Source organism: Ailuropoda melanoleuca, chromosome 2, assembly GCF_002007445.2.
Source record: "Ailuropoda melanoleuca isolate Jingjing chromosome 2, ASM200744v2, whole genome shotgun sequence".
Lineage (NCBI taxonomy): Eukaryota > Metazoa > Chordata > Mammalia > Carnivora > Ursidae > Ailuropoda > Ailuropoda melanoleuca.
In genome coordinates this window covers 178,774,944-178,788,213 of record NC_048219.1, presented here as the reverse complement: position 1 = coordinate 178,788,213, position 13,270 = coordinate 178,774,944, and the positions used below count along the sequence as shown (strand labels likewise).

At 48.6% G+C, this 13,270-nt stretch overlaps 1 protein-coding gene across 5 annotated transcripts in view; it reads right to left on the bottom strand.

Moving 5' to 3' along the window:
- Window positions 1-13,270, bottom strand: part of SMARCAL1 (SWI/SNF related, matrix associated, actin dependent regulator of chromatin, subfamily a like 1) — a 57,147-nt gene that overhangs the window by 28,798 nt on the left and 15,079 nt on the right. For all 5 annotated transcript variants that reach the window (XM_034655152.1, XM_011233824.3, XM_034655153.1 and 2 more), the window contains 3 exons: window positions 11,980-12,130; window positions 10,213-10,371; window positions 6,397-6,462 (listed from right to left, as the gene is read on the bottom strand). In XM_034655152.1, the coding sequence (XP_034511043.1) occupies window positions 6,397-6,462; window positions 10,213-10,371; window positions 11,980-12,130 (376 nt within the window). The remainder of the gene's footprint in view (window positions 1-6,396; window positions 6,463-10,212; window positions 10,372-11,979; window positions 12,131-13,270) is intronic.

The window sequence follows — 13,270 nt, the reverse complement described above, 5'->3', positions numbered from 1 at the left end:
CATGTTGGTACTGTCATCACTGTCACCCAAACGGCCTTTAATTCTGACCAGCTGCCCATGATTTATGGGTCACCCTCCACCTCGGAGAACCTGCAATTTCAGAAAATAGAAATGCATAAAACTACATAAATCCACACTACGTAAATGCACACTAAACTGAACACTTTATAGTCAACTCCTCTGGCTAATGAAAGAGAGCAGCACCCAGGAAACCCACCGTGGAGCAAAAAAGTAATTTCTGTGTGATGTCCTAGAGAAATGATGTGATTCACAGGAGCAGACTCTGTTGGGGGCAGATGACCTTCAAAGACAGGGTCAGCTTCCCCAGGGATCAAGGTCATCAGTTCAGCCCTGAGGAACAGGATGCTAGCAGGATAAGTTAGTATAAATAATTTGCCAAGGAGAATCCAATCCAACTCAGAGTAAGTAACCTACACATAGATTTTTAAATAGGAGCCAAGAGAATGTTCTGCTGCAGAGAAGAGCTGAAATTATTGTAAGTTCATACAAGAAGCAGCCTGGGGATTCTGTATCACTTTCTGTTGTTACCTCTTTTTTTCCAACTGAGCCAATCACTTTACTGAATTATTCTGACTGGGTATCACACACTTACTCACCAAGACTCCGGACTGGGGAAGAAGTCATGCTCCCAAAGCCGAGCCCCGTTCTCGCCCCATGTTATTCCTAATGGTCAAGTTTGGTCTGTAGGCGGAGTCCCCTGTGATTTAGCAGTACTACTTGGGAAGGCTGGTGACGTCAAAGAGAAGGTTGTGCCCACGCCACCCAAGTGTCCTGATACACACATTAGCCCCATGTGGTGGGGACACTGGAGCTACGCTGTCACGAGTTCAGAAGTCATTATAGAATCTTCAAAAACAAGGAGAATGGCAAACAGTTTGGGGGCACGTGACTAAAAGTACACAGATCAAAAACAAATGCAGGATCACCGTCAGGAGCCAAGAAGCAACAGAAGAGTCAACACCCGTAGTTAAATCTAAACCCTGAGAACAAGAGGGGAAACCCACTCTTCAGGAGAAATCCAGTGACTGGAATCCGGGGAGAAGATCGAGGTTCTGTTCTTCCCTCTGCTCTCCATGACATGCAAAACCAAACCAGGACAAATGGCATCATTATGACCCCTGTTGACCAGAGGGCACTCCAAGGATCAGCAGAGGGCCACCTACCACTCAGTGATACTTCATAAATAGCCTTTCTGAGTCTCTGGTTGGGTCAGCATATTTCATACAAAACGGTTCCTTCTAGGATCTAGCCTTTTCCCAAAAAGAGACAAAGTTCCAGTCACAAGTCTGAGCACTCCTGCCAACACCAAACTGATCTGCACGAGAACCAGAGTGCTTTCAAGCTAAGCAAGCATCACTGCTTTGAGAGTAATAAAATACTGATGCCATGTGAAAGGTAACTAGTTCTCAGGGAAGAACAGAAAGAAGGAAGGATGTGACTACAGGTGTTCTGGTTCAAAAATACCAAAATGCATGCGAATACATCAAATGGCATAATTAGAGCTAATTAAAGTTACGTTGTTTTGACCTTCAAGGCATGCATGGGCACAGGTGTTATTAACACAACACACATGCTCAAATTAAGTATTAAGCACGGTTTTTTCCGCCGGGAAAATAGTCTATTCTACCTTAAGTGTTAGACTCCAATAATTTCCTTCCTGATTCTGTGATAAAATGGAGGAAATTCACCAGAACAGCAGGACCACAAGGGACTCCTCCTGCAGCCTCGTCACACTGGGAGAACAGGCCCTCAAATGATACCACTCTCCCTTCGGGCTGAGAGGGGCAAAAAGCCATCTCTTCTAGAGGCAGAGGGACTGGGTTCTCTACACCTGCTTGTGTATCATGTGAAGAGATGGTCACCACAGTACTATATGTGATGGCCAAAGCCTGGCTACGAAGCCATCAAAAGGGAGCAGATGATACATATTATGATAGATTTATACAATACCATACTACCTGTAAGAATGAGGTCGAGTCATCTGAAATGAGGTGGGATGATTTCCAAGATACACTAGTCAGAGAAAAAAGGCAGGAGCAAAATAGCAGTCGAGGAACACTCTAAGGAGGGAGGAAGGAAAACACATGCACATGCTTAGCTGGGCACAGACTAAGCTCTGGAAGTAAATGTGAGAATCTGGTAACTCTGGCTGCCTTCGGAGACAGAAATCAAGGGGTCCGGAGCCCAGAGGTGGGAGAAAGAGTTATTTTTCACTGTACACCCTTTTGAATATATCATCTACTTAAACTCCTTTAACGAGAAAGGAAAAAAGAAAAAGCTCATACATTTTAGTCACTACTCTCGTTTCATCTAACCAATCAATAGAGACATAAAAAGGACCTACTCACACAAAAAGAGAAATAGCTATTTATTAGGAAAGGATGGTGGGATTCTGAGGCCTTTTTCCCTCCAGAGAAATAATCGAACACCATCTGACAATAAAAAGTGCTATAAATCAGAGAAAAACTCCAACATCCACCTCGCTGCTCTAAAGCAAGAGACTGACTACCTTCAGGTTGTTGTCTTATGGAGAAGACTGCGTGACTTGGGCTGAGTGGAGTAAAGACGGTTAAGCCTGGCCACATGCGCCTTCAGAGGCATCTATCAAAAAGTGAAAAAAATTTTTTTTAAGATTTTATTTATTTGTTTGACAGAGAGACAGCCAGCCAGAGAGGGAACACAAGCAGGGGGAGTGGGAGAGGAAGAAGCAGGCTTCCAGTGGAGGAGCCTGATATGGGGCTTGATCCCATAATGCCAGGATCACGCCCTGAGCTGAAGGCAGACGCTTAATGACTGCACTACCCAGGCGCCCCCAAAAAGTGAAATTTTGACCCAGCAATTCTGCACATAGGAATTTGTCCTAATAGGTCAAAGTATGCAAGCTACAAATACATCGATGATGTTCACTTGCAGAATTACTGATAATAGCAAAACAACGTCTAACACTAAGGACTAAACTATGGGATCCATCCAACAGAAGGCTCTAGAGCCATTAAAAATGATGACCTTGCTCTACAATGGACATGTTAATGGTGGTCTTCTCTGTTGGAAGGAGTTAAGGTGATTTGAATTGTTTTTTAAAGATTTTATTTATTTATTTTAGAGAGAGAGAGAGATTGAGCACAAGCAGGGGCGAGGGGCAGAGGGCGAGGGAGAGGCAGACTCCCAGCTAAACAGGGGAGTGGCTGGATCCCAGGACCCTAGGATCATGATCTGAGCTGAAAGCAGACAATCGACCGACTGAGCCACCCAGGCGCCCGTGAATTTTGTTCCTCATGGCTTTCTGTCTTGCTACTTTCACACGTGTACACAAAAAATAGAACTACCTTGCTTAGTAGCCCAAAGAAAGAGTGCTGTGGGGAAAGAAAGACGTCACATTTCCCAGGGGACCACAACACCAGTTTCCTACAACCTAAGCCACGTGTGTCCCGAGTGCACCTGCTATCACTGTTCACGAGACTCACATTTTCAGGACACGATTCAGCCTGGCCAGCTCACAGACTGTAGGATATCACCTAACTACCTCATCGTGCGCATTTGCCAAACATATCTTGAAATATTAATTATGTGAATGTAGTTCTCGGACATGCACAAGTTGGAGGAACAATCGAGTAGTACTAAATTAGTTCCTTGCGTGCCTTTCTAAAGGCATGTTTTACTTCTCTGAACTCTCCTCTTGTTCCAAAAATACTTAGATCCATCTCCTTCCAGTATCTAGATCAGTAATTCTCAACAGAGATGGAGAGGGGTGATCTGCCCCTCCCGGGCACGTTTGGCAATATCTGGAGGCAATTTTGCTTGTCACCCCTGGTGTGTGGGTGGAGGGACTACGGCACTTAGTGCGGGGAGGCCAGGGGTGCTGCTAGACACCCCACGGCACACAGAACAGCTCCGCACGGCAAAGCACGATCCAGCCCAAAGTGCCAGCAGTGCCAAGACTGAGAAACTCTGATCTAGATGGAAATACAGCCGAGATGAAAGGTCTGGTTGGCAGAACAGCATATAATGCCTCAGCGCCCCTCCCTTCAATCCCGTCAACAGCTCGGAATCCTGTGATGTCAATGTTACTGACGAGAGGGGCTTCAAGACACCTCCATACACAGCAGGCCATGTTCAAAGGTCCTATCTCAGAGTGTTAACTCATCCGAGTTCTACAGCAAATGCAGGGTAAGCTATACTAGTTAACAGCTAAAAGGTCTGTCTTAAATGTAGCACTCTGAAATACACCATGATATTAAAGATACAAATGCTGCTTTAAAAGGTCTGACCCTTGGGGCGCCTGGGTGGCGCAGTCGTTAAGCGTCTGCCTTTGGCTCAGGGCGTGATCCCAGCGTTCCGGGATCGAGTCCCACATCGGGCTCCAGCGTAAATAAAAAAATAAAAAAATAAAAGGTCTGACCCAGAAGCACATGTTTTGGAAACAAGTATGTAGTCCAGCTTGCCTGGCCAGCCAATGACCGCATGAACCAGGTGGCTGCTCAGAAGCCTTCCTACTGGGGCACCTGGGTGGCTCAGTTGGTGAAGCGTCTGTCTTCAGCTCAGGTCATGATCTCAGGGTCCTGGGATCAAGCCTTGAGTCCGGCTCTCTGCTCAGTGGGGAGCTTGCTTCTCCCTCTGCCTCTGCCCCTCCCCCCACCTGAGCACGCACGCGCTTGTGCTAATAGATAAAATCTTTAAAAAACAAAAAAAAGCTTTCCTCCGTACCTGTAGTGACACACCCTACCTATGGCAAGCTTCTTCTAAGCAATCAGGGGCACAGATTTGTATAGGTACCACCGTAATACTGGAACCACGGTAAGATATCTGTTAATATTCTTTTCTATTTTTTTTTAAAGATTTTATTTATTTATTTGTCAGAGAGAGAGCACACAAGCAGGGGGAACGGCAGGCAGAGGGAGAGGGAGAAGCAGGCTCCCCATTGAGCAGGGAGCCCGATGCGGGACTCGATCCCAGAACCCTGAGATCACGACCCAAGCCTAAGGCAGATGCCCAACCAACTGAGCCACCCAGGCGCCCTGATCTATTAACGTTTTTCAAAAGAAAATATATTGAAGCCTCCAAAAAGAATGGTCACCACTCTGAGAAAAACATTACATTGCAGGGTATCCATCAATATTTATAAATAATGTGAGCAGAGAATCAAGGTTTTTAAGTAAAGGACTTTTAAGTTTGGAGCACAGGACATAATCCTGCTTTGGAAGAGGTATCATGTTGTTATTCCTAAGACAAAAGAAAACAAAACAAAATTTGAAACGAGTTAGACAGTTGTGCTTTACGGGGAGCTGGAGAAATTAAGTTAATTTTCAAATGTTAATAAGCTTCGCCAACATTTAGCATATTTGTTTTTCCCTAGTTTACGTACAACGTAAAGCTTCTTTTAAGCAACGAAAGCTGCGGTGTGCAAGTGCGGGCACAACACAAAGGCTGCTTTAAGGAAGCACATGATAAACACGGAATTTTGTCTGCTCAGTCTACATAGACCAGAGGAAATTCTCCCGAAGTCATCTGTGAGAGGCTTCTATCTGGTTCTAAGAAAAAAAGCGACTTCCCTAATTGACTAATGTTTTCCAATATTAAGAAAAAGCTCACCACAAAAAGATGAAAGGAAGTTTCGGGGCCTTCCCATTGTCTGGGGAAGGGGGCCCGGAGCGCGTGCCGGATGAAACACGGAGCTTACGTCGCGTGTCAGAACAGAACACTCTCAGACACAGATCTGAAGCTACGCTCTATCCACACGCTGCCCGCTCTGAAGCCAGGGCTCGACCCACCAGAGCACGCAGGCCTCAGTGTAGGCCCGCACAGTAAGGGCTGTGGATGGCTGACCCTCTCGCTAACCAGACAGACTTAGGGAGGCCCAGGGGGAGGACATCAGTGTTGAGGCACGCCTCAGCTTTCTAGGGCTTCTTGCTGACACCCGATGGCCTGGTTCCGAGTCTGTACGACTCCTCTCCCTTGGTTCTCAGCGCAAGAGAGCTCTGTCCCCACAGTGACTTAGCAGACAGGCCGTTTCTCCTGAGCTGTTCAGAGGGCATGCCGCTGGTGGCCCCCTCTGCCTTGTCCGGGAGCCCAAGAGGACCTACGGTACAGCCCCCATCCAGCCTGTGACCTCCGACAGGCCTTCGTCTCCGACAGACAGAAACGACTGCACCGACCACCAGCTCCTTAGCAGGAAGTTAGGAAGAAAAACGAATCTGGTGCTGAAGCCCTCCAGAGTGATGCCCAGAGTGGACGCTAAGTCACGTCCATGGCCTACAGCCCTTCGCCCCGGACGTAAGCCCTTGCTCTCCATGGACCCCTTGCCAGGCCGAGCAAGATACAGTGGGCCCTCAACGCCGAGTGGGCTCAGGCTCCAAGCCAGGTCTCCGCGGGACTCACCTTGAGGAGGGGCATGGCCGCGCGACAGCGGGCTGTCTTGATGTTCTTGAGGAAGTGAGATTCGTCCTGAAAAGAAAGGGTTACATAGGTGAACAAGACCAAATCCTGAGTGGATGGAGACAGAGCACACGTCAAGCTTGACCCTGGGATGGCGTCCCACCGAGGACGCCTCTGGTAGTTTCGTGTTCAAGGACACAGCTGTGGGCCTCGGTAAGCACCCAGGCTCTGCTGTCGCTTCTCCACTTTATCCTGGGTGAGCTGTGTCATCTCCCCCGACAGCTTTCCAACTGTGAAGTGGGGTTACCACCTTGCAGGCGGTGCTGAGCAAACTGTCACGAGCTGGTTTGCTACTTGATAGGACGCGCCTGGCGTCCGCCCTGCACAACGCCGGAGCAGGCCTACTGCGTGCCTTGCCCCAGGGCGCGGCACTGGCGCCCAGCTCCTGCCCTCAGGGCCCCCCAGACAGCAAGGATGTCAGCCACACCACAGCGGAGCGAAGTATTAAGTGCTGTCACTGAGGAAGGGTGACAAAGTATGGAGGACTCGAGGAGGGGAAGAAGACGCAACTCCCGTCCTCAAGACACTGCCAGGTTTACAACATGGAGGTTGACGACAGAGCTCTGCATTCTATGCCTGAGCAAACTAGAATATGGCATAGTCTCTTTTCTTTCTTTTTTAAAGATTTCATTTTATTTTTTTTAAAGATTTATTTATTTTGGGGGGAAAGAGAGAGAGAGTGTGCAAGCAGGTGGGGGGCAGAGGAAGAGGGAGAGAGAAACTCAAGCAGACTCTATGCTGAGCGTGGAGCCCGATGCGGGGCCACCCTAAGAGCAGACCTGAGCCAAAACCAAGAGTGAGGTGCTTTAACCAACTGCGCCACCCAGGTGCCCCAAAGATTTTACTTTTAAGTAACCTCTACACCCATCATGGGGCACGAACCCACAATCCTGAGATCAAGAGTCACGTGCTCTACCGACTGAGCCAGTCAGGTGCCCCTGTCGTATTTTCTAAAGCCAAGTAAGTAACTAATACATTCTTAGGATTTGGGGAAGAAATTTCTGTTTTGGTACACATTCAAATTACTTGCTGTGGACCTGAGCAGACACAGCATACATACAGGTACATGTGGCCTCTCTACGGTGCCAGTTTCTCCATCGATAAAATGGGTAAGACACCACTACCTAACTTATCAGGTTGCTGTAAGGCTTAATGGGCTAACACACACAAAGCCCTTAGAACAGTCCTGCCACTGAACTCAGTAAGCACACGGTGGTATCGGCCACCCTATGACGGGGACACTAAGGGGATCCCGGCTCTATCTCGAGAGGTGATTTGTAAGAAACCTCCTGTCCATTTCAGCTACGATGAACCAAAATGGTCCTCAAAAGCACAATGGAGAGGAGTGCAAGATGAACCCACAAATGTCAGAGCATCTATTCTTAGAAACCTGGGGTGTAACATTCATACTCCTATCTGATGATGAGCCCCCGCGGCAGCCAAGAAGGAAAGGGTTTATAGTGAGAAACAGCAGGAAGTACAGAGGATGGGGAAGGGAATGGACCCTTTTAACCAATGGGCTAAAATGTTCCATTATTTATAACTAACCACAAGGAATGGCTTACATCTGAATTCTCTCCTAAGAAGTGTGACATCCTAGAGCTGACACTTTATTCCTTCCTGTAACATTTCTCTGAAATCAGAAGACAGGGCTCTTAAATAACTGAAGACAAACTAACAGGGGTGGTAAGTAGCTTGCCAAAAATCATATGGCAGGTGGAAGTGTTGAGCCAGAAACAGAAACAAATGATGCGGTCCAGCTTTGATCAATGCGTCCCATCCTGCTGGCTTCACGCCTGTGGGCAAATCATGTGAGCGCTCTCATTGTCAGCTCCATCAGTGGTGAAAGGGACATAATGTCTGCCTCAGGGGCCATGGGGAAGATCGGCAATTATGTGTAAAGTACTCAACAAAGGAGAACACTCAAGAAATGAAGGCATTATTCTTCCTACACACTGGAGAACCATCACCATCATCCTGGGATACTTCTTTTAATGTCTGCATTTCATGTATACGCTAACATTTTTTCAAAGCCACACCTGATTTTGTGCCAAACCAGAAAGGACTTCCTCAAAGACTCATTACCCTTACAGCTGTGAAAACATATAAACATGGAAGTTTGCTTAGGCTAGGAACAGAGTATGGTTCTCACGTTCAAATCATGATAATAGATCCCCGAGGCCCGCAACCGTGCCTTCTTCCCTTCCCTGAGCTCCCACAATACTTAGTTCACACATCTATGAAAGCACTAAAATGTATTCTAATGCTCTGTGTGCGTGTCTGTCTGTCCTACTGGACTGGGGTATCTTGGAGAATGGGGCTGACTTTCCTCCCGCCATACCCTCAGTGTGTAGCCGTGAGCAGGGTATGGAGCTGGTGCTCAAATGTGGGCTGAGCACATGGATGAACGAGCCTCCCCTCACAGCCAGCCCCGTGCTGAGAAACCCACAGCTCTAACGCAATCTTGCTGACTTTTCTGGGCCTCCTACAAACTCATTCCTTTTCCTCCTTCTAGATAAGATATGCACTACGACATTCTGAGCATTGGGATTTGGGAAGCCACTGTCAGCAGAGAATTCTATTTTTAAGAGAAGGAAAATACCAGAGGCTTTTAAAATGCACACGTTTGAATAAAGAAGAACCTTTCATATCATCCAGAGGCACTGGGTTCCTCTGTTTTGCCAAGAGGAAAAACAAGGGTAAACTTGGCGCTGAAAATCATCCACTGCGCTCTGTGTGCGTGTTACCGGCACTGGGGTTGGGAGCTGCACGCCTTTTCCTAACCTTTATTTGTGAGCCACGTGAATACACTGAGTTCTGTCTCGTGGCCAGCACCAGGCCTCTCTAGACTTTCCTTACGGAGGACTTGAGGAATGAAAAGAAGGAAAGCCAGTTAACTGAAAGATGTGAGGTCACATCTGGGAGCAGAACTTGAGTAAAGCCTACTTAAGGAAAAAATAAAAAACCAAACACTAAAACCTGTGAAAAGTACAGCTAGCCCTTGAACAGCGCAGGGGTTAGGGTGCTAACCCCCTGCCTCCTGCAGTCAAAAGTCAGCATGTACTTTTGACTCCCCCAAAACTTAACTACTCATCCAGAAGCCTTACCGACAACATGCACAGTTAGCACGTATTTTGTGTGTTATACGATTACTTACTGTATTCTTCCAATAAAGTAAGCTAGAGAAAAAATATTAAGAAAAATCATAAGGAAGAGAAAACACATTCACCGTACCATGCTGTATTTACTGAAAAAAATTTGCCAATGAGTGGACCCATGTAGTTCAAACCCATGTTGTTCAAGGGACAGCTGTATTTTTTTTTGGGGGGGGGGGGGGGGTAAGCGAGTGCCTTTATATTGGCTAGAAAAAAACTTACTGTTTGATCTGAGCCCCTTGGACAAGAGAGGGCACCAGATGAAGGCACATGCCCTTGCCGTCCAGGCCGGCGGCCCGGGTTCCCCAAGCTGGCCTCCATCCATGACCTCACGTCGGGGAGATGGGCTGCAAACCCCCAGCTCAGGCCTAGTAAATGACACTTTCCAAAGTGCTCCCCAGGAGATTCTAATATGCAGCCAGGGCTGAGAACTGCTATTGAGATGAATAAAATGCCAGTTTCCCACAAAATAAAGACAGTGATTTCTATTCTCCTAGAAACAGAGGGAGGCTCCAGGAGAGCACAGACATTAGAGTTCTCGGAGCTTTTAAGAAGAAAGCTTCCCCAGAGATGAAGTACTTGAAGACTCTGCCGAGTCACTTACAATGATGACAACTTTAAAGGGGGTTTTTAGCTGTTTTTCTAACTTGCTCAGAAGGTCAAAGCTGACAATGTTGACCAAGCCAGCTGTCAGGCGGTCCTTGCCGGTCACCACGACGTTGATGCGGTCTGGGCTCAGAGACGGCAGCCACTGAAGGAAGGCCTGGGGATGACAGAGGAGAAGGAAACCTGGGGGATCCAGCCAGCAGCTGCCCGCTGAGACCCCAGCCCACCCATCAACGGCACTCTCTCAGTGAACGTTAATACTCCCCAAAAAATGAACTCAGCGCCCTTCTCTCCACACCCTCCTGTATTTGCTGGCGCCCTTGGGCCCATGAACAACAATTATCTCCACTACCCTCCTACCCATCTGCTCCTTCGCTTTCCACTAACATGACACTGTCTGCCTTTGTCAGCAAGGGCTCGTAAGCAGTCACTGTGGCGTCTGCGGATCTCAGACCTCGAATCTCTAACTAGATGGCAGGTTTCTGCAGGGCAAGAATGTGACTCTTTCTAAGAGGAATTTTACAGAGGATTTTTTAGCAGATCCTGGTACATACCAAAGACATTGATAATGACAAAAATACTTATCATCTGCTCTCTCCAGAAATCTTGCCATCCCTACCCCAAGCTAGTGCCTGGAGCCAATGGAAGGCCACGAGGTCCCTGCATGTCAGCTGACACCATGGCAATGTCGAGGGCTGGTTCTTCCTCCAGTTTTGGTCCTGCTCATAAGTAAGTGACCACCTGATTCTTTTTTTTTTTTTTTGAGAATTTTTGAGGTGCTGGGGGAACTTAACACACACCAAATAAGTATCTGTTGAATTGTTCATTTTTAGAGGTGGGGGGAATTCAGGTCACAAGGACAGGAAAAAAAAAAAAGAGGTATTATTGCAATGCACATTTTTAAAGTTTTGCTTTCTTTTCAGTTGGAAGGGCATGTCTGGGCATCAGGCTGACCAGTGACAGGCAGAGTCGCCTCTTGTCCACCAAGTGGCTCACGGGGTGCTTAGTAAGAAGCCAACGTGGGAGGAAGCAGACAGCTGCCATGAGTAGCAGAGAGCTGAGAAAAGCTATAGACGATGAATGAGGTCTCCTTTCTCTGTCAAGTTTGCTTCTATGGGCGTTCACTCACTTCCTGGAAGCACTCCGACCCCTGGATTTACGGTGGACAACGCTCACGGCCGAGTGCGAATGCCATGTCCATGTCAGGTTCTTCAGCTCTAACGGCACCTGGCTGACAGTGAGCATCCTGCCCTGGCCACCTCCTGCAGGGGCACAAAACCTGAGCCGACACCTCAGGAGACGCCCCTTCAAGGTCCGATAATGCCTCCAGCTACCAGTGAGCCTCCTGCTTCAGCTCGCTGAGATTCAGTTTTATCATCTGTAAACAGGGTTAATACCGACCGCGGCCACGCGCACACAGCCGCTACGGGATTCAGGGAAATAAAGGAGGCAGCCATTTTGAGACGTCAGTGTGGTACCGGTGAGTGGGGTTAGCAGCAGGGGCACGAGAGGCGCTCAGGAAGCTTCTGCTGCCGGATGGAGGCAGGTCTGAGCCCGTAACCCCTCGGCTTTCTTCCCTAAAGCTATCCCTCATTCTAGTTCAGAAAACCGTGAGCCTGGCCCGCGAAGGCCACCTCCTCCCCTTCCTCCTTCAGCTGACACAGGATCTTCTAAAGCTCCCCAGGCCCTGTCCCCAAACTGTTATTTGATTGCTTCAACACTGAGGACACTTCCTAGTTAAAACCACAATACAAAGAGAACTGACCTGCTCCCAGGTGAAGCGCACAGATGATGGGACCACCACCAGGAGCGGCCACTCCTTCCGGTAAAAGGCCGCAATACAGATGGCTTGGATGGTCTTCCCCAGGCCCATGTCGTCAGCCAGCAGCAGGCGGCCTCTCTTTGCTACGGCAAAACTGAAAGCAGACGAGGGAAGGACGGTGGCGTGGCACATCTGTCAGGGGTGGTAGCTAACCTGCCGTCAGGCCACCATGTAAAGCGATATGCGCCACCGCAGTGCGCAACATGGGCCCTGCGCCCCCGGAGAAGGAAGACAGGAGCCCATGAGGGGACAGCATGATGGTAATATTACTACTGAAGAGTCAAAATAGGGACAATGTGGAATGGTGGTCAAAAGGCAGAGAGAGGCTCTACAAGACAACAAGGTCATGGAAGCCAAGGGAGGAAGCTTCGAAGAGAGGCGGCCCCCTCAGTCCAGTGCAGACGAGACGGGGGGGAGCGAAAGAGGGGGAGACTGGGAAACAGCCCCTAAACAGGGGCCAGGAAGGGTGGTCTTGTTCACGTGAGAGGTCTGCATGGAAGGGAAGGGAAGAATGAAGAGATGGTGGCATCACAGCCAGGCTTTCTCAAGGTCAGAGAGGACGTTTATGCACAGGGGCAAAGGGAAAGAGCTGGCAAAGACTGAGGATGCTGCAGAAGAGGACAGGCCGAGGGGAGGACGGCGCCAGGGTGTCTGTCTACCAGGGAGGACCAGCCTCAGCAGCTGCCAGGGGCCCCTTGGCCCTCCAGTGCGACAACTCCTGCTGATGCCTTGTGAAGAAGGGCACGCTCTTTCACTCTCCGGGAGCCCGCCTGGCCTGGGGGGCACTCCAGTTCCACCGCTTCGCAGTTGGGTACCTTCCACAAGTTATCTCACCTCCTCGTGCCTCAGCCATGAGATGGGGAAAAAAGGGCCCAACCCCAGAGACCGTCATCAGGGTTTAACCGAGTTAATGTTTCGGGCACTGACTACAGTGCCTGGCACCATCATACGTGCTGGGGAAGTGTTTCTCTTCTAACTACTATTCCACGAAAAAAGAGAAAAATAATCAAGATGAACACTGAACGGGACTTGCTTGACTCACAAATGAATCAGTGAAAAGGGAAAAGGATCCCAAGTGCCAGATGTCTGGTCTCCTGATCCAAACACCAGCTCTCTTTCATCTGAATTCCTGAAAAACTGATCATTTGCTCAGAAATCTGAGAAGAAGCCCATCAATGAGCTCTTTTTCTTTCCTTCTCACACAGCCAAGGCAGAGAGTGTAGCCCCTTCTGAT